The sequence below is a fragment of the Schistocerca nitens genome, chromosome 1 (genome assembly GCF_023898315.1).
Source record: "Schistocerca nitens isolate TAMUIC-IGC-003100 chromosome 1, iqSchNite1.1, whole genome shotgun sequence".
NCBI classification, from domain to species: domain Eukaryota; kingdom Metazoa; phylum Arthropoda; class Insecta; order Orthoptera; family Acrididae; genus Schistocerca; species Schistocerca nitens.
This window is the reverse complement of record NC_064614.1, coordinates 921,837,405-921,859,674: the sequence shown is the minus strand read 5'-3', so window position 1 is coordinate 921,859,674 and position 22,270 is coordinate 921,837,405. Positions and strand designations below refer to the sequence as shown.

Sequence of the window (22,270 nt, the reverse complement as noted above, 5' to 3'; positions counted from 1 at the left end):
GAGTTATATAGTTCATAGTAAGAAAGGAAGGACAAGGTAGGCACATGGAAATGGACAGGAACTTTACCTTCTGACCCTGCATGAGATGAACTGAACAAAGAGCAGCAAAATGCACAAGAGAAGTTGTCATGGATCAGATCATTATAATGTGTAAATAAACATTCGCACAGATTGCAGCATAAACAACACAACAAAGAAGAGAATATTGTACCAGTGGCACTAATTAAATCCAATTCACAGCGAGGAAACCACACATGGGGAAATAATGTGTATGTGGTCTGTGTTCATTACACTCTGTTTTAATAAAAATAATCATGCAGTTTGTGTTAAATTCTAATAAATTTATAAATCTGTGGCAGATACAAGCTAAAATATCTTTTTTGTATGACCATATTATCACAAATGTAAATAATAATAAAATATTATTATTTCTTTTATGCAATACATCTCTTCCAATTTACTTGCTTACAATTTACACCAAAAGTATTATAAGAGTATTGTCAATGACCAATGCCACAAGTAAAATTTAACATTCAGTGGGAATATAATTACCAGTACATCTACAAAGTGCCCTAAGCACAATGAGACATAATTATAATCTGGAATTTGACAGAAATTTATTTTTGATCCACTGATGACATGCTTTTCTCCTGTGAAGATAGTTGTAATAACCAAAACTGGTGGAGAATAAACATAGTGTAATTCTGTATGATTGTAAGCACCATGCTTGCAGCACATCCAGCATTCGGGCAATTCACTGTGCACTGCATGTCTGTAGACGTTGGATCAACTGCTTTCCTCACTTCACCACATTGCACTTCAAAAGAAAATGCCTTTTTAAATTTTGTAATAATTTTCTCCAGGACCTTAGCAGACATTGGACAAATGGCTTTTTTAATATCCTTGAGTGCATGGAACTTCTGGGGGGTTACTGTCACACAGTCAGCATTAGTGTAAAAGAGCTCTACCAGCAGTGTGTGATCCTTCATGGATACAGTCATGTTGGGCATCTCGGACACAAACTGTGGAATAGCTGTGTGCTGCACACCTGTTGGTGCACGTATTGTTCTGACGCTTCCAACACCATCTGTTGGTCAAATTTTTTGTCCCCCACCCCCTCCTTCCCAGTGACATTTCCTCCTGCGTCAATAATACTCTGCTCAAATCTGACTTCATTCTGAGCACTGTTTCTCTTTCTACAGCATTTTGAAACTGGAACTTCAGTTACGGACACCCTGTAATTATTCAACTGACCAAGAACTTAAGAGGCACTTATATTTCTGAAAAGTTGTGATGTATATTACAGTTTCTACTGAATTACTTCTGAAATAGAGTTAGTGAAAAAAAATCCTAAGCTATCTTTGTTTTTATGTCGATCTTTATGTACTTTACATCTGTTCCACACCTTACAATACAAAGAAAAAAATACAGAAACTGTTATGTAAACTGCGATTCATTCTGCTTTTAATTTTAAGGATTATAGCTCTTTAAATAAGATGGATGTGTGTGTCTGTGTGTGTGTGTGTGGGGGGGGGGGGGGATGGGAATTTGCATGCCCACATGCACTAAAAAGAAGAAGGTGGTGGCGGAGGACTGGGAGGTGTAGAGGAGGGGATATGAAGGGAGGACAGGAGGAGGAGGGAGGGACAGGCAGATGAAAAATGGAGGAAGGGGGGGGGGAAGAAAAGGAGGATGGAGAGGGTGGGTGGACAGAGGGGAAGAAGGGGGAGGGAGGGGAAGAGATGATGAGAGGGGAGAGGGAAAGAGGGCATGAAGGGGAGAAATAATAAATGAATCATCAGAAATTACTGAAATAACATTTAAAGGGAAACATACCTGATTGTTTTTGGAACTGATGAACCAGATTGTAGTTTACTTTCTGAATTTGTTACATCATGACTGTCTGCAGGCACCTTCCCACTGAAAACAGCAGTTTATTGAACATAGAGTATCTCAATTAAGCATGCAGAATATCAGATCATCTCTCTCAATTAATAATTATAATCTATCATTAATATCAGTTAATCTTAAAAAGAGCATGAAACACCCAGACTAAACATGGAATAATATAAATAAGAAATAAAACATCTGCTCATCAACGTGTACCTTCAATACAGGAACAACCACTGAAATCAACCCCATAGTCAGATCAAGCAAAAAGAAAAAAAGAAGTGATATCTGGCTACTTACAGGACATCTACCATAGCAACACACAATGAGAGAATCAGCTGGGACATGTCTCATTTTATTGTTTGCTGCTGTCATATTACTCTGTTAGTTCAGGTGCTGGTTATCATGAAAAGTTGTGAGCAACATCTGTAGTTGATAATGTAACTGTTGTGATATGTTTTCATTGTGAACTTCTATGTATGCTGTGGTTATTCTATTACACAGATTTTTTATGCTAGTTGTGAAAGTGTACAGAAAACAGATAAGGTTCTTATAATACAGCAAAGCAAACTCAGAACTGTACATTAATGGGGAACATGTAAACATTTCAGAATGAAATTACACAGCTGATGTTGCCAAAGCCATACTGCACGCAGAAGCAGCGATGAACTGATGAGATGATCCTCTTATGTCCAACTGTGTTTGATTGTTAATACCTCTGATATTATGATCTAACAATATTTTCGTATTTACAACCAAACTCGCAAAACTTCTTTCATCGTGAAACTTCAAGTCTAATCTTTCATAAACTATATAAATATATGGTGAGTTTCATTGTAAATCCTATTGCAAAGAACAATGCATTTGTCAAAATTATGATGACTGTGAATGCCTATCCCCATTTAATCATGCACCTTTAACTAGAACTTCAATGGGAATTATTGCTTTACCTATAGACAAAAGTTGCAATCCTCAAAAATTACAGCTAATCACTTTTTTACAGTTTAATGCACAAGACAGCATTAAATTCTTTTCTTTGAAAGGTCCATCATAACGTGCACCTGTAGAGTCAAATGTTACATCAATCCTCCATTACTTTACCTCTGCATGATATAAATTCCATTGAGATGGTATTTGATAGAAAAAGGTGGATACTATTAAGAAAAAGCATCCTCGGCCATTCTCATGAAGTATATTTCTAGAACTTAGAGCTACTTTATATTCCACACTTAGTTCTGTATAAACATGAAATCCCTGACATTCAAACTATATCAGAACCCACTCAGAGTAGTATTCAACCACACATCCACTGTACAAGTTATTAGTTGATTATACAAAACTCACAGTGTCCCTCCCTGCCCTGTTATTCAAAGGTTCCTAACAAAAAAGTGTCCCTCTCTGTCCTATTATTCAAATCTTCCTAATAAAAGAAGTCTCACATGCCACAGTTTCTATTTCCTTCTAAAATCTGATACACTGCTCATAAGCATGCATGTCATCTCATGGTTCACATACCCACACAATATAATGAGAAACTGAACTAGAGATAACAGCTGTGATAGAGAGAGCACAATCATGTCACCACAGCAAATGGAGTAGTTCAGTGTCTCTTGTTGCTGGGCTCTTGTCAGACCTGCCATTGGTGCTGAGGCAAGCACACAATGGGAAAGACACACAATACCAGCCCATTATATCACAGCCTAACTGCGGATGCTGAACACAGGCACATGTCGTCTCTCAGGTCATGCATCATCAAGCTTTCCACAAGTCAGAGCCAACAACCAAGGGCAAGAACTTCTGAGGACAGTGACTGCCACTCACTTCTGCAGATTGTAACAGCTGCCAGACAGGTCAAAAAGTAGAAAATCACTCATCAGTTCAATGTTAACCAACAACTGATTAGTCGTCTTACCATTCAGTATAACTTTCTCAGCCTAGGATACATGAGCCATAGCTTCACATGTGTAGTTCTGGTCACCCCACATCTTGTAGCATTGAAATTAGCATAGGCACAGAAACATTGCCATCAGCTGCTTGAAATATGAAAGAAGATCACCTGGACTGACGAGTCACTATACACACCAGGAGACATCAAAATATTAAAAACCATATGACGCAACATTTCCTGCTTGCCAGTAATGCACTGTTCAGGCAGGTTGCAGAGGTATTTTGATGTGGAAGACAGCTACACAGGGTGAAATAGGGTCCATAGTGTCGTGTGCTATCATTTCTCACATGTAAATGAAACACTACCTCATACTCCACTCACACAGATCCAATAGTTCAGCTATGCACTCTACCTGTCTCTACCTTTCACCACCTCCAATCAATTTTTGTGAGCTGTGGGTGACAGCTAAGTGGTCACGCATGAAAATGCACCCCCCCCCCCCCCTCCACACACACACACACTGATGTTTGTGGTGTCTAAGTGAATTCATGGCACACTATACATTTATAAGTAGGTAGATATGGTTCAGTAACTGCTCATAAGTTTGTCTGGGTGCACTATTTGTGTGTGTGTGTGTGTGTGTTTTCTGATGAAGGTTTTGGTCAAAAGCAATGTGTGTCTTCTTGTTGTGCCTGTCTGCAACTGAAAATGTCATCTTTATGCTAAGTAGCAATCTATCTTATCTTGATGAAAAGATTAGATTGCTACTCACCATAAAAATGACACATTGAGTTGCTTACATGCATGAGGAAAAGACTGTTACATGTAAGTTTGCAGCCAAAGCTACCTTCAGCAATGAAAAATGCACCCACATTCACATAAGCAAGCACATTTGACACACATGAGACACATGACCACTGTCTCTGGTCACTTAGACCAGACTGCAACAGAAGCACATTGAACAGAAGCAACAACCAAGAGTGGAGCAGGGAAGGGGGACAGATAGCATTGAATGTTTGAGGGAAGAGGAATCAGCACTGCCTGGCAGAGCATGCACGAACTGGAGGTCTGTCAGGTGCAACATTCCAGACTGTGGAGGAGGGAGGAGGGGGAAAATGGAGAGCAGAAAGGAGAGGAGCAGAGAAGGGGAATAGACCAGTGGGTGTGCTGGCAGAGAGCAACACACAGTGAGGAGGAAGGTAGGAGAATTTTGAGGAGGTGCAGGACCGAGGGGTGGAAACTGTTGGGTGGAAGATGTGGAGAATGCAGATTAGCATAGATTGAGACCTGGCTGATTTCAGGAGCAGAGAATGTGTTGAAAGAATAAATCCCAACTGCACAGTTCAGAAAAGCTGTAGGTGGAGGGGAAGATCCAGATTGCTCGGGTTGCGAAGCAGGCATTGAAATCAAATATGTTAAGTTCAGTTGCATGCTGTGGGACATGGTGGTTTACTTTGCTCTTGACCACAGTTTGGCAGTGAACATTCATCATTGTGGACAGCTGGTTGGTGGTCATATCAACATAAAAAGCTCAGCAGAGCTAGTATGTGATATGGTTGCTTTCACAGGTGGCCTGTCCTCTTGTGAGGTAGGATAACATACGCTTGCAACAGCCTGTTGATACCACTTCCCTGCACGTTAACAGCCCTCATGCCCATGGTCTTGTCACTATTGAACACTACCTCTCTCAATATCCTTCAGGCTCCAAGCCCAGTACCTCATTCCTCATACACCGTACTAACTATATCTCAACACACAACAACTTCTCCTTTGAAGGGAAGGTATAAAAACTCACTGACAATCATCATCTGGGGTAAAGCAGAAGTACGGCGGTGGCTTGAAAAGTTCTCAGAATGGAATAGGAAAAAATTACTTACATCACTGAAACTTTTTTATTTTTCAATGTAGTCTCCTTGTAGATTAATACACTTGATCCAACGATGTTCCAGTGCCTTGATCCCATCTTGAAAATGAGTTTCCTCCAGGCTTGCAAAATAGTTGTCAACTTAGGCTATCAAATCTTTGTTTGAAGTGAATCTTCATCCACCAGGAAAAATTTTTAGTTTTGGGAAGAGATGGAAGTCTGATGGAGCCATATAAGGTGAATAAGGTGGCTGTGGCAACAATTCATACCTTTGTTCATGTAATTTTACCTTGGCGACGGCACATGTGCGGACGCGCATTGTCTTGATGGAAAATGACTTTCTTCCTTGCTAAACCTGCCCTTTTTTTGCGTATCTTTCGTTGCCACTTGTCCAGGAGATTAGCATAGTATTCTCCAGTAACTGTTTGCCCAGTGGGGAGATAAGGAAATAATCTACAAACAGAATCCCCTTCACATCCCAGAACACTGATGCCATGATCTTTCCCACCAAAGGAACTGTCTTTGCTTTCTTTGGTGGTGGAGAATCAGCATGTTTCCACTGACCTGACTGTTGTTTTCTCTCTGGGGAATAGTAGTGCACCCAAGTTTCATCTGTGGTCACAAACTGGTGCAAAAAATGGGCCAAACATTGTTCCGATATGTCCATTCTCATGCGTTTTTGATCTCAGTTAAAATGTGATATACCCTTTAAAATGACATCTGGCAAGTGTAAGTAGTTTCATGCACTTTCAATCTGCAATCCTCTATGAACATTTAGTGCACTTTTGCATTGGTGACACATCTTGGCTGACCACTGCGCGCATCATCACCTAAGCTTTCCCAACCAAATTCAAATTCATTAGTCCACTTGGCAATAGTTGAATATGAAGGACCCAAGTCCCCGAGTGTATTCTGGAAATTGGCATGAATGTCCTTTGCTTTCATAGCTTTCTTTATGAAGCACTTAATCACTGTTCGAATCTTGATTTTTTTCCATCTTTGCAAATCAGTATGTGAGAACAACAACATAGCCACATCACTGCCACAGCTCTCTTCCAAAAGCACTGGCATGGCACATGTTTACAGGAAACAGTCCAATGAATATCACTTGAACAACTCGTTGTGCTAGCACTGACCTCTCGTGGTGATTCTGAGAACTTTTCAAACCACCATCACACAATTAAACAGCAACACAATGTGACACAGTTCCTCAAAAGTCCACGTCTCCTGATCGTGGCAACCATCCAAATGTAGCCATTCAAGTTAAGGTGTTTATGGCAGCCTAAGCATGGGATGATAACCCACTAATACAGCTAATGCTAGTCTCCTACCAAAGGTGTGGGATGACACCAAGTGTTGCTGAGCTCCATTACTTGTTCTCTGATGGCAGGTGCACATATGAAGAAGGTGCAAATGTGCTTGGAGGCAATACGATGATCCTCCTTTGTGATTATCAGGAGCACCTTGACGACAAATATGCTTGCCTTTACATTCTCATGTAGTCGGATTTGAGGCCACTGCCACATCCAAATGCCCCACAAATCTGGATACTCCACAATTCAACTAGCCAGTCAAATGGAGAGTTACAGTGATGTCCCTTTAAAACTCTGTTATGCGCTGATAATACTGTCTCGTGGGAGTACTCAACATCTTCATGTCTGCCACAGTGATCATTCAACATCTGGCACTATTCACGCTCCTTATATACCCTACCAGTCCTGGTATCAACACTAAACAGAAACAACACTAACGCACTCTGGTCGCCATTCTACCCGTCACAAAGCATTGCAGCTCTAATCATTTACACATCCATCAATGATATGTACATATACTAAGTTCATTGACATTCGATCATGTTTTCTGGGTGCTTCACTTTTTTTGTCAGATAGTGTATATATACCGTATTTGTTCAACATATTACATATCCTCCCATACTAATTAATGTATGAGATCTCATATTCAGTACAAGATCATAACAACGCACTTAAGTGAGTGTTTCATTAAAGTTTCTCTGTACATGTATTTACTCTTCATGTTTCATGTGTAAAGTGATCCATGTTCTGGTTAGTACTTCACACTTTGTTCTGCACCCTATGGATCTTCCATCTTCCATGCTGCTCACTTATAAGCTCAACATGCTTCATCTGTATCTTCAGTCTCATTCTATCATTAATTCTCTGTTTACACCAATACAAAATCACCTCCTTAAGATAAGGAAAACATCACACAGTCAACATTAGCACTCACCTTATAGTTCTTGATTTCAATGATAGATGGGCATTTAAAAAAGCTGTAAGTTTTCTTTTTTTCCAGGCCACACAGACAAATTTTCCTGCAAAATATATGGTCAATCAGACCAAATTTTCTTACGCACAAACACCACATAGAAATAAGTTCTCAAGGCAATACTGTGTTTTTTGCCTCCACAAAATACAGGAAATTTTAAATATGAGCTATCAAGTTCGCATTCCTGTTTGTATGCCAATCAACTGATCAATACCTCCACTGTAATGCAATTGGTTATATTTATTCATTACATTGTTTGTATTACAACCAGGATTTTCCAGTATCCTGTGAATGAAAAGTCGCAGTTTAATGGTTCAGAGTGTGAGTACTACATGAAAGTTTTTCCCTGTAGTACAGAATAGTAAATAAGTCTTCCTAAGTGTTTTAGTATTTACCTGTCTCTGCTGATTGAGGTATATCTCCTGATTAATTGTCCAACTGATTCATTTAACATGCCCTCTTCTACTTCCATCTCTTTTCAAACATACTGTCACGAAGAAGGAGATGCAAGTAGCTGAATTACAAACACCAACTTCACTTAACGAAGATTTATTCAGCACTTGCACATACAAGAACATAAAGCGAACTGCCTCCGGTGAGAACACACACAGTATATATACAGCTACAGAACATTCCAGTACAGTGATTCTTGACATTTGTGGATACTTCTAAAATGTACTTGAACCGAATATAGAAATTAAAATTCTACAGTCCAGGTGAGTTTTGAACTCATGACCCTCTGCAACAGTTTAGTATCATAACCACTACACCTCTGATAGAACCAAATGCACAACCTTCCTTGACTACATGAATGAGTACATTTGTGACAGCTTTAGGTTTTATATTGAAACAGTAGCTCTGTTATTAGTGAATACACAGCAATTCAGTGAGCCAGTAATATGAATAAACCAATGACTGGAAATTCTATAATGTGCAAGAGACTGAAAGTCAAATTACGATATGCATACTCTTTTGGATAACTGATTTGGTCCATACAAATACAATTAATGGATTCAGACATTTGCAAATGTCCACATGTTGCTTCAAAAATGTAACACCTAAATGTCACCCAAATCAGCCTCCCAGTTACTTGACAAGATAACGACATATTTGGAAATCAAAGCGATAGTATGTGTTACTTGAACACTTATATCAAGGAATGTGACACTCATCCCTGTTACCACACACATTGTGATCAACAAGTTTACTACTATTTACCAAATAGCAGAAGCAATGAGTCGTCAATAGGCACACACAAAAGAGAAAGAAAAGTCTGCAATTCCTTCAATCACACACATACACGCACACAATATATGCCAGATGGACACACAATGAGAGGTTTGCAGTTTCACAGGAGGGCTGGAGTGGGGTTGTGTTGGGTTGGGTGGGTAGAGGGGGAGAGAGTTGGAAGGCAGGCAAAGGGGTGGCAGGTGGCTAGCTGATGGTTTGGAAGGAGGCAGCCAGGTTTCTGGCTGGGAATGGGGAAGGGAAAGGTGGTAGGTGCACAGGTGGGCCATGCAAAACATATGAACTGGAGCCGGTGAGGTGCAGCGCAAAATAAAGATGATGTAGAGGCATGGATTCAGATGGGGTAACAGGACAGAAGAAGGGAAAACTTTTGGATAGAGGGTGTGAGGACAGTGGATTAGAAGCGAAAGACACCAGGAGGATTTTGGGAGAAAATAATATGCAGCAAGGATAACTTCCACCTAGTTAGTTCAGAAAAACTTGACTGGAAGGAAGGATCCCATATGGAAAGAGTTATGATGCAGCCATTGTACTCTAGCATGTTGTAGTCAACAGTCTGTTGTGTCACTGTGTGGTCGACTCTGTTCTTGGCCACAGTTTGGCAATGGTCATTCATTATAACGGACAGCTGGTGGGTGACCATGCCCACAAAAAATATTCTGGAGTGACTACAGCAAAGCAGGTATATGACATGGTTGCTTTCATTGGCGGCCCAGCCTCTGATGCAATAGGATAAATCTGTGACAGGACTTGGGTAGGATGTGCTAGGTAGATGGATAAGGCAGGTATTGTACCTGGATCTTCCATAGGGATATGACCACAGTGGCATGGAGTTGGGAATGGGATTGCATAGGGATGGACCATGACATTGTGTAGCTTGGGAGTTGTGGAAAGGACCTTGACTATGATGTTCTTGATTTCCAGGCACGATGATAGAAAATGAAAGCTCTGGCGAAGGCTGTGGTTCAGATGGTCCAATCTGGAGCTATATCAGGTGACTGCTTCTTTGCGGCTGACTCTTGGTGGAAGTGAGAGAATTAAGAGTATCCCACAAACAGATTTTTTTGTGTAATATCGTCATACCCCCAATCCTCCCAACACCCTGAAGAATCAGCTATAAAGGAGCACCCCCTTGTCATCCATTATCATCCTGGACTGTAACAAGTGAACCATATCCTCTGCCAGGTTTTCTATCATCATGCCAGGAAATTAGGGACATCTGATCCAAGATTCTTCTCACCCATCCTAAAGCAGTATTCCATTGCTGACCCAACCTACACAACATCCTGGTCAAACCCTATGCAATATCCACTCCCAACTCCATGCCATATCACTGTGGAAGAACAAGGTGCAATACCTACCTGATTTGCCTGCCCAGCACATCCTACTACAGCCCTGTTATACATTAATCCTATCTCATCAGAGGCTGGGCCACCTGCAAAAGCAGCCATGTCATATCAGCTCACCAGCAACCACTCCACAGCATTTTATGCAGGCATGATAACCAATGAGCTGTCCACCAGAATGACAGCCACCAAACTGAGGTCAAGAACAGAGTTTATCACCCAGTAGCATAACATGTTGCAGACCACAACATGTTCCGAGGTCAATAGCTGCTTCATGACCCATGCCATCTGGATCCTCCCTTCCAGTACAAGATTTTCTAAACACATCCTTCACTCCCGCAATCCTCCTGATCTTAATCTTCACTAACCCACTGTCCCCACATCTTCAACCCAACAGTTTCCCCTTCCTTTGTCCTGTCACCCCTCCATGTCATCTTCATCATGTGCTACATCTCACCAACTCAAGTAACCTTGTTTTGCATTTCTGGCCCATGCATCTGCGACCCCTCCCTCCCACATTCCTACCTGCCCACTTGCTGCCTCCCTCCAACTCATTTGCTACCTGTTTCCAACCTCTCCTCCTCCTCCTTCTTCCCCCCCCCCCCCCCACACCTCTTTCTCCCTCTACTCACTCCACACAACACAACACAACACAACACAACCCACACCTCTGTCCACCTACAAAATTGCAAACTTCGCATTTTGTGTCAAGCTGGCACAGTGGACGTGCACAGGGGTGTGTGTGTGTGTGTGTGTGTGTGTGTGTGTGTGTGTGTGTGTGTGGGCACGTGCATGCTCATACCTATATGCATGTGTAGTCTAGCTTGCGAAGGATTTCTTCCAAAAGCTAACTAAGATTTCTTTCTTTTTGTGTGTGTGCCTGTCAAAGATGCAACACGTTCACTATTCGGTGAGTGCTTTCCTTTACTCCTACATTAATTACATTTTCACAGAACTTTCCTCAATATTATTTATCACTGTTGATTAAACGGGTTGCTGTAGTACCTGTAAGACAATTCATATTCAAACCTCATCTAGTCATGGAAATATCTCAATTTCTGTAAGCAAATTTCCAATTGAATAAGTAATAAAGTTTAAGCAAATTGGTAAGAGTCTACAATGTTACTATGTTTTGTGGAGCAAGTTGTGATGGCAACCCAAGGGGTTCTGGGAACAACTGATTCAAATACCGAACACATAGCAAATTTCCAATTGAATAAGTAATAAAGTTTAAGCAAATTGGTAAGAGTCTACAATGTTACTATGTTTTGTGGAGCAAGTTGTGATGGCAACCCAAGGGGTTCTGGGAACAACTGATTCAAATACCGAACACATAGCTTGAATTGTAACAATAAGTTAAAAAATAATCATGCCGAATCCTGACATGAATATATCCACATAATGCACAATGTATTTGGAAAAAAAAAAAAAAAAACAGGGGTTGTACTTCCCAAAGTTCACAAGATATTTGCCAAAACAGACAAAAGAATGTTGGCATTAAACAGGCAGCCATAGCCACCATTTGGATTGTTCAGTAACTGTAGATCTCTTCCGTGAACATAATTTTTTCTCATGATTCTTAAACAATGTGTTAGCAATGATTAAACTGCATTCTGCGTAAAAATTTTCCATGCAACTTGCTCTTTCAATTTCTTTCCTTTAGTCCAGGTTCCCATAGTATTTTTTTTTCTTCTCTTCCTTTCCCTACTATTGAATTCCACTACCCCATCACAATTAAATTTTTGTCTCACTTAACAAACTGAACAATTTCTTTTGTCTCATCATACATTCTTTGAATCTCTTCATCATCTGAGGAGCTAGTAAGCAAATACAGGATATAAACAATAGCCATTTAAAATGTACCACAATGGTGTAGTGAAAGTTGTGATGGGCAATTTGATATAAGACACTTGTGGTCAATCAAACCAGGAAACAATCTAAAATTGCCTACAAAAGCAACCTAAGCTGCAGTGCCTGCCAACAACTTTGTTAAACAATCTCTGTATCAAAAGATTAGCTAATATGAAATACATAGACTATATTTCTCAAGTGCAGCCATAAATATATGCATCACATGTAACTTTAAGGAGTTTGCTTTGTTAAGTGATGAGAAATTGCAGCTTTTGTACAGTATAACTCTGCAATTGAATTGTATAGGTCAGTTAACTTTTCTTTCTTAGGTGTGATGAAATGGCTCATTTAGTAACAGCAAGAAATGCTGCATGGTTATCAAGGATAAGACAGACATGATTCCCCCCCCTTTACAAATGGCCCCATCATTGACCATTATCGTATACAACCTCGACACTGGTAAAACATAAATGAGCAAGAAAAGAGCAACTTGAGAGAGCACTCATGTGCTGCACCAACTGACTTGTCAAGTTTCGTCCTGCATTTCATATTGGTACGATCATTATCAGGCTGCCATACAAGATGAATGGTCACAGACAAACTGTCTCAACAGCCAATATACTGTTGCTGAGTCTTTTCAGGAAAACGGCAGCAGCGGTTTCAACACTTGTCTCAGCATTTTACTGATTTCAAACTCCTTTTGACACCCTCATTCTTTAAGTCTGGGCAACCAATGTATTCAATTAGTTCAAGAATAGGTGCAGCATTAATTGATGTAATATTTACATTAAAAAGGGAGCTTTTAATTTCATGAGCAGAATATTTTGTGAACATCCAACCCAACAACTTTACTCAGCAACACACCATGCTGCTCATGAGCAACTTACCTTCCACGACACTTTACAGTTATAAAATTAACATCCCTGTGAAGATAACAGAATTTTTAAGTTGTTTATAATTTTCACAGATTTCCAGCCAAGTCCTATGATTTAATTGTGAAGTTTCATACGAGGGTTGTTTTTTAAGTAAGGGCCGTTTTTATTTTTTTAAAAAGATACAAATACTTTTGTAAAAAAACTTTTATTTTCTGATTCTACACACTTTTACCTATTTTTCTACATAGTTGCCTTGTTTATTTAAGCACTTGTCATACCGTACAACTAAGTTTTTAATTCCCTCTTCAAAGAATTCGGCCGCCTCCTCCAACAGCCAAGAGTTCATGGCTGCTTTCACTTCATCAGCGTCATTGAAGCGCTGCCCGCCAAGATGGTGTTTCAGGTACCGGAAAAGGTGAAAATCACTAGGAGCAAGGTCGGGGCTGTATGGTGCATGGTCCAAAACTTCCCAGCCAAAAGAATCAATCAAATCCCGAGTCTTTTGAGTGGTGTGAGGCCTAGCGTTATCGTGCAGGAGCAAAACTCCTTTTGTGAGCATGCCGCGCCTTTTGTTTTGAATTGCTCTGCGGAGCTTCTTTAGAGTTGCACAGTAGGCATCTGATTGTCGTCCCTCGTGGCATAAAGTCCACTAGCAAAACACCGTGCCCGTCCCAGAACACAGTTTCCATAATCTTGCGCTTTGACAGCGTCTGTTTGGCTTTGACCTTGACGGGTGAGGTTGTGTGTCGCCATTCCATCGATTGTCGCTTGCTTTCGGGAGTGATATGGGTGATATGGGATACCCATGTTTCATCTCCAGTGACAATTTGACTCAACATGCCATCCCCTTCTTCCTCGTAATGAATCAAAAAGTCCAATGAAGTGGCAAATCTCTTCCCTTTGTGGTCCTCTGTGAGGAGTCTGGGTACCCACCGAGAACACAGTTTCTTAAAGTTTAGGTTTTCAGACACAATTTTGTACAAAACCGATCTTGAAACTTGTGGAAATTCCAAAAAAAGAGTGGAAATTGTGAATCTTCTGTCCTCACGAATCTTTGTTTCGACTGCAGCCACCAAATCATCAGTGATCACAGAGGGCCGGCCTGAGCGTTCTTCGTCATGGACGTTTTGATGGCCATTTTTAAACTCTCTAACCCATTGACGCACTTTACCTTCACTCATTGCATTCAAGCCATAAACTTCTGTTAACTGATGATGAATTTCTGCAGCTGATAGGCTTCTCGCGGTCAAAAAACGTATCACTGACCGTATCTCACACGCGGCGGGCGATTCAATAATCGTAAACATTATAAAGTAGCACAGCAATGCGTACATGTCAGCTACAGAGCTACAACTTGCATCAGTTTGGACAGGAAGGATGCCAGCAAGTGGCGCGGTGGCTTGTTGTGGCGTCCGCGCGAACTACGGGACTATACGCGCGAACGGCCCTTACTTAAAAAACAACCCTCGTATGTGGTCCACACAAACACAATACTTGGAAGAAAATGCTCAAATACGTAAAACAACCATCACTACATGTAAATATTTCTGCAGATCTTTAAATCAGCAACAGAATAGCAAAAACATTGTAACACAAAATAAAATACCTACTGTTTCTGGAACTCAAGTCTGTCCGTTACAGACAAAAATGTATACTTTGTAATATTGGGCAACACGTGTTTCAGAAAATGCTTCTTCAGTGGCTGCCATGTTCGACCCTGCAGCTGAAAAATAAATGGAAAAATAAAGAGAATTGCTTACATTTCAATTATGTAGAGTGATTTAAGGGTTGCTTCTTAACTGAGCTTTCAAATATTTACTGTTTGCAAAGTAACCAGCTAATCTATACTATTGAAGTTTCTAATCCAACCCCTACACTCATTAAATTACACAAATCCCCTTAAGGGATCTCTGATGTATGTAAATGGGTCAAAGATGTAGATAATGATAATGGTGTCATTGTTGTTCTTAAGGTTTTTATTGCTCAACACTGTAGTCTTTCATGTTCACACTTAGAAACAATCACATGAGTGGTTAAAAAGGATAAAATATCCCAAATGTCTACAAGAATTAATATAAAAACATATCACTCACTTCATAAAAATTTATGATGAAATAAGTGCAGTTCTACTTTATACAGCATATACTAAAACACTGGCAGATTAAGGTGGATGGCCAATCACTCAGTTAAATATGGACAGGACAATCACTCTGCACATAAAAAAGTCTACACTTGTGTGTGTTGTGACAATTTACGAAATTTTACAATACTTGCCCCACACATATCATTTTCATCTAAAATACAGTGCAAGTTCACATCTACACTGGCAGTTGCAATCTTGGAAGAATTCATAATGCATTCCATTAAAATGTCACATACTGAACCATGGACGGCATTAATAGGTGGTTTGTCTCACCACAGAACCAGAAAACAGACACTATGATCAAGCAGTTGGTTTCACAGATCACAGCTGATTGTTAAGGACTTCCATCTACAATTCTGCCAGTCAGCACATTACATTCTGAGTCAACAGGAATAGTACACTTTCCTGGAATGTATTCATGAGAGAAGCTTCCTTGGTCTCAGTGTAAACTTGCTCACTTCCCTCAATTCAAACATTCCCTGATACACAGCAGAATGTCACAGCCTTTCCCTGGTTTGATAGCAAATAATAAATACCTTAGATCATTTTCTCTGCTTGGTACATCAATTGGTGAGAACTGAAGGAATTGGAGCAGATGAGAAAACTCGTCCTTCTGTCACACCTCATCAGCTATAGTGCCTCCAGAATTGCATACAATTCTGCTGTTCTGAAAATTTAAAATCTATCTGACAGGAGACATTTGCAGGAAAAAAACTGAGGAGCCACAGGAGTATAACACATCAGAACTGCTTTCTTTTACAAAAAATCTCAACCCTAAGATTATTTTGGCTCTCATAAGAAGCCAAGTAAGAGATTTGCTCTAACATTGGCAACACATATCAATATACGTCAAACTCACACCTAGAAGGTAGCTCTTCACGCAAAACATAAGAGGCATCATTCACTAATCGCCATAAAATGCTGTTTCATGGCTGGGTGAGAACTGCATTCTTTGGAGGTGTCCAGCATACAGAATACATTTCATACAATTAGTGTATTAAAAGAGTCCCTTTCATGCTCCTAAGTAAAGACAACAAAAAATACTGAGGCCTACTGAAAGAGGTGCACAAGCCCATGTGTGAGGTATTTATTTCTAAAAGCTAACTACTCAACAAAATTTAATGTGTTACAAACTCTTCATCAGGGGGGGGGGGGGGGTCCTTGTTCGTGGCAAAGTCTTTGTATAGACTGAACTACAACGCAGTTTACAGTATTTTTTTAGACATCGTCTGAGAACATGAGAAGAAAAGTGCCAAGAAGGGGAATGTTAACACAGTGTTTCGCTGGAACAACGTGTATATGCAAATCTTACAAATCCACAGAAAAGGGAAGGGGGGAAGTTTGAAAGTGAGATGAACTTGTTTAGTGGACAAGGGAGCCAGCACAATCAAAGAGAAAAATAGTGTCAGTGGCACACTTGGCGTTAAATGGGTGCCAAAACAGCTGGGGATGAAACATTAATAAAGCCGCCTGATACTCCTGGTGCTCACTGAACTTCACTGCACTAAAATACACTACACCTCACACAGTAACCCAGGTGCTAATACCAGGGGGATGAACTGGGTGCCCGGCAACAGACTTTGTAGAGCTGCAGTCAAGGGAAGCCGCTAGAGGGAATGCAGCTCGGGAAGATGGCATGGAAGATGCGATAGCATTTTTCTCATTAACCAGACTACAAAAAAACACAGAAACTGGGTGCGGGTGTGAAATTCTGCTGTCAGTGCAAACTCCGGTAAAGTGCACCAGCTGATAATGCGAGCCACATGGCCCCCAGAAAATGTGGCAGTCCGAGCACTATCTATGGCAGCAGTGAGCAGTGAGTGTGCTGGGGAGAGGCGGTGATACCTTGACCAGCAGGCACTTTGCTGATTTTCAGTCAGTGCAGACCATTGTCTGCTGCTATAGGTGGAGGCAAATGGAAGGCGTCGCCTCAGTCTTAGCAATCTATCTTAATCAAGTTATACAATAAATTTCTTTTGTTGAAAGTATGTACACCCACATATCTAACTCTCTCCTGAAATACTTACTTACTCACTCACTGGTCATACCGGACTCGAGAGTCCATTACCGCAGCAATGTATTTTCGCCATCTGTCCCTTTATTGGTCTATTTCCTTCCATTCACATTCAATACCTAGGCTCCTCAAATCAGCTTTCACATTGTCCTCCCATCTACACCTCGGTCTCCCCACAGGACATTTTCCTTCTAGGTGCCCTACCAGTACTCTGCGCGCTGCCCTGCCCTCAGCCATTCGAGCTACGTGACCCGCCCATCGCAGCCTATGTGATTTAATAATACTGATTATGTCAGGGCTTGAATAGAGTTCGTGAACCTCTTCGTTATGCAGTTTTTGCCACTCTCCGCTAATGTCATCCCTTTTTGCTCCGAAAATTTTCCTCAAAATTTTGTTTTCAAATACTTGAAAAGGCTTTTCATTTTCCATAGTGAGAGACCAAGTCTCACACCCATACAGCATAACTGGTAGAATAATAGTTTTGTATATTCTAATCTTTAAATTCCTAGACAATATCCATGATGAAAGTAATCTATTCAGTGAGAAGTAGCACGCATTTCCCGCCCGTAATCTCTTCTTCAGTTCGGATTCAATCTCATTTCTCGAAGTGATGTCCACGCCTAGATACTTAAATGTGTTCACTTTTTCAAACTGCATGTCTCCAACTCTTAACATTTCCTGATCTACTGCTGTTGGCATTCTAGTAGTAACCAGGTATTTAGTTTTGCTTCACTTATCCTTAGACCTACATCTTCACTAGCCTTGATTAACGCATTCACATTTGCTGTTACAGATTCTTTCCTATCGCTAATGATATTTAGATCATCTGCATACCCTAATATCTTAATATTTCCATTTAACTTCACACCCTCTGAATTATCTGCTGCCATTCGTACAATATATTCTAGGACTAAATTAAAAAGTAGTGGAGACAGGGCATCTCCCTGCTTAAGTCCGTTCTTTATTACAAATTCTTCTTCCCCACGTGTTCTCTACCTTTTGTGTTTTTCAAACTCGCTTCTATAAGTCTAACATACTTCTTTGGTATTCCAAGTTCCAAAAGAATTCTGTACAATTTTGACTGCAATACTGAATCATACGCTTTTGTAAAATCAATGAAAAGATTATGAACTGGTTTATTGTATTCCCATTTCTTTTCCAAAATTTGACGCAGTGTGAATATTTGGTCTATAGTTGATCTGCTCCTCCAAAAGCCAGCTTGGTAATCCCCCACAATTTCATCTGCATATGGTGTAAGCCTGCTTAGCAGAATATTCGAGAAAATTTTGGAACATACTGGTAATAGCGATATCCCTCTATAATTACTACAATCCATTTTGTCACCTTTCTTAAAAATTGGGATCAGAATCGACTCCTGCCACTCTTCAGGTATCATCTCTGAGTTCCATACTTTAGTTATAACTTTGTGAACTACTTCCACCAATTTCTGTCCACCATTTTTAACTAATTCTGCAGTTATGCAATCTGATCCTGGTGCTTTAAGGTTTTTCAGTTTGTTGATTGCATCTCTTACTTCCTTTAACGTTGACTCAGGTATCTGGGGTTCTGCTGTATGTATTTCGTACGCCTGCTTATTTCCTGCTTCCTGGTGTACATTTAATAGATGCTCAAAATATGCCCTCCATTTACTTAATATAGCACTGGGGTCTGTCAGTATTCCCCCAGCATCCCCTCGAAGTGCATTTGTCCTAGCCTTGAAGCCCTTCCTATACCCATTTATGTCTAGGTAAAGTTCCCTAATGTTTTTTGTTTTACTGTTTGTTTCCATTTTTGTAATTTGATTGTTCAAATAATCCCTCTTCTTTGCCCGTAGCCTACGACCAACTTCCCTTCTCAAGTCAAGAGCTCCTTTCGTTTTCTGTCTCCCATTCTATCCCAATCTATTCGCACTTTTCTCCTTTCCTCTACCAATTTCTTGCATTCCTCGTCAAACCACGGTTTCCTCCTGTTCTTCTTAATTGTACCTATTGTGACTTTCGCTGCCTCTTTGATATTATTCCTTACAGTGATCCACTGTTTATTTACATCCTCGTCTTGATCTTCGTATGTCCCAAGAGCATCAAACCTCTTTGAAATTTCTATCATGTACCTTCTTCTAAAGTTTTCATCATTTAGCTTGTCAGTGTCGAACCTAACAAGTTCTGCATTGTGACACCTTGATGTTGCTGTAGATAGCCGTTGGTGAACTTTGGCAACTACAAGAAAATGATCAGAATCGCAGCCCTAACATTTTCTATACTAGTGTGCCATCTCCGATCTACAAGAGCATGATCAATTTGGTTTCGGGTGTGTCCATCCGGAGAGACCCAAGTTGCTTTATGAATGTCCTTCCTTTTGAAATAAGTGTCTTTTGAAACAGCAAAATTAACCCCATTATGCCATTATCATTCGAAATGTTATGCAAACTTTCTTTCCCAATTGTACGTCGGAATGCTTCCTCCTTCCCTATCTTCGCATTAAAATCACCTATGATTAATTTTTTATCATACGAGGAGAGCTCATCCCACAGTTGATCTAGTTCTTCATAAAAGCCATCTTTAACAATCTCGTCACTGTCCTCAGTTGGCACATGTACATTAATTACTACTAGTCTATTCCACCTGCCGGACAACACTATAACTGATAGTCAGTCACTTATATCTCTGATTACGTGAAGTACTTTTCTCTGTACTGCGAAACCTGTTCTGAAACTGTGAGCTTCCGCACCTCCATAGAAAAATGTATAGTTACCCCTCTTTATGCTACCCTCCCCCTGCCGAGTTTCTTGAATAGCTGTAATGTCTACATCGTATCTATCTAATTCATCTAATAATGTCTGGAATGTTCCTGGCGTGTTCAAACTTTTAATGTTCCATGTTCCCAACCTGAAAGTTCCTTTCAGCCTGAATCTCTTCGAAGTAGGTTCCGCCCGGAGATCCGAATGGGAACCTAGTTTACCTCCGGAATATTTTACTTCAAAGGGACCCATGCCCATTAATGTTGCTGATTCTTGATGAATAGGTTTGATAGTAAGAGAAGAAGAAACGGGGATGGTTCATCACACCATCGCCTGCCTCTCCTGGAATAGCATTCAATATTTGAAGTCTTTGCATAGGCTTTTTTTAGTTCTGTAATTATGATCACACTTTGTCCTCTTTTCCAGAAAACAACCAATTTAGCCAATAACAAATAAAGAGTAGCAAACAACATCTTCTGGAAGATCTCAGTAAGATATCCTGGGGCAAACAACAGATGCCACCCCCACAGCACAGTTCTGCATTCTGAAAATGTTATCTCTGAAGCTGAGTTTGGGCAACAATTTTGCAATTCATTAATTAGTAAATAAATTTAGAATAAACTAGTTTATTTATTTTTGAAATCACTTATACCTGTCATCTTGTATGCTTGAAATGTAGCTGAACTAATACACTTCATTACAATAAGTATGTGGGTTTTACCTGCCTCCTGGGGTTTCTTCACTTTATATCATCTGCCAATCCTCAGATGCTAGTAATACGGTGGTGATAACATGAAACTACATCACTGTGATATTGTATAATCACAATTGACAATGTCTCATACACCTATCACCTTACTAAACTGTGAAATGCCTTTGTTGGGAAAGTGTGTTGTTCCTTCATAAATTCTAAATTTTCCAACACACTATGTTCTTGTTAGTAAAGAGACTGGATGAATTTACACTTATGTGCCACAATTTTTTTCACTAAATGGATTTAATTGCTCAAAAAGATCATAAGGTTCTAATAGAAGTTGGTGAAAGGATGACCAGTACAAGAGCAAGAAGAATATTTTTCTCCATAACACAAAGATGGAACTGATAAAAATGGTCTTTTTTAATCTTCATACCAGTTCCACAAAAACATTAAAACAAATGTCAAACTGATCTGTGGAACAGAATTAATTACAATACCTTTTAAAGTAATGGTGTGTGTTTTGCCCATGTCAATAAACAGAATACCACAGGTCATAATATTCTTTGTTTTGGACAGTTCATTAGGAATCTGCTCCTTCACTGAAGAAATGTGTGGCTGACGACAAACACAATCATACATGTCTTGGAAGTGATCCACATGAAGGACTTCCCAAAACATCTGCGGTTACAGAATGAAAGATTGAAAAAGTTCACAATATAGTCCTGGGTGACCACCAGTTAAAACTGTATGAAACAGTTCACGAAATAGGAACATTAGAAGAAAGAATAGGGTACATTTCATGTGAAGATTTAACTACATGGAATTTGTGTGCAACATACATCTTGCATTTTTTGGATGCAGACAAAAGTCAAATATGAAAATGAATTTCTTAGCAATGTTTAGCTCATTTAAAAAAAGATACCAATGATTCTGTGCATTAATCTGTTACTGTAAATGAGATGTGAGTCAACCACGTTATGCCATATATGAAACAGCACACACAGTATTGGGTAGAAACTGGTGGCACTGTAAAAAGAAGAAATGAAGTCAAATTCATCTGTTGAATACATTATGGTTAATATTCCTGAGGTGCAAACTGATTCATCTTACTGATTACGTTCCAGAGGGCCAGACAATAACAAGTAAATAGATACAAGTCTTCTGAATAGACTGGTTTGTAAGGAAGTAATCTTTCATCAGGATAAAATGACCCTGCCCCACATGTTTTTTGAGACTGGAAGGAACCATGTGATTTAAACCACACATTGTTGGAACATTTACCCTATTTATCAAATTTGACAGAATCCAATGTCCACCAATTCTCAAATCTAAGGCAATTTGCAGCTATCACTATTGATACACTATGAGTGAAAACTTCAATTTGAATGTCCTCAGTGCCGTGAAACTGATACAATTTTCTTTCACATAGGT

General features: G+C 39.9%; 1 protein-coding gene across 5 annotated transcripts in view; it reads right to left on the bottom strand.

Annotated features, from left to right (window-relative positions):
• LOC126192472 (telomeric repeat-binding factor 2-interacting protein 1-like) overlaps positions 1 to 22,270 on the bottom strand; it is a 204,528-nt gene that overhangs the window by 137,457 nt on the left and 44,801 nt on the right. For all 5 annotated transcript variants that reach the window (XM_049932606.1, XM_049932609.1, XM_049932605.1 and 2 more), the window contains 2 exons: positions 14,859 to 14,971; positions 1,837 to 1,920 (listed from right to left, as the gene is read on the bottom strand). In XM_049932606.1, coding sequence (XP_049788563.1) covers positions 1,837 to 1,920; positions 14,859 to 14,971 — 197 coding nt within the window. The remainder of the gene's footprint in view (positions 1 to 1,836; positions 1,921 to 14,858; positions 14,972 to 22,270) is intronic.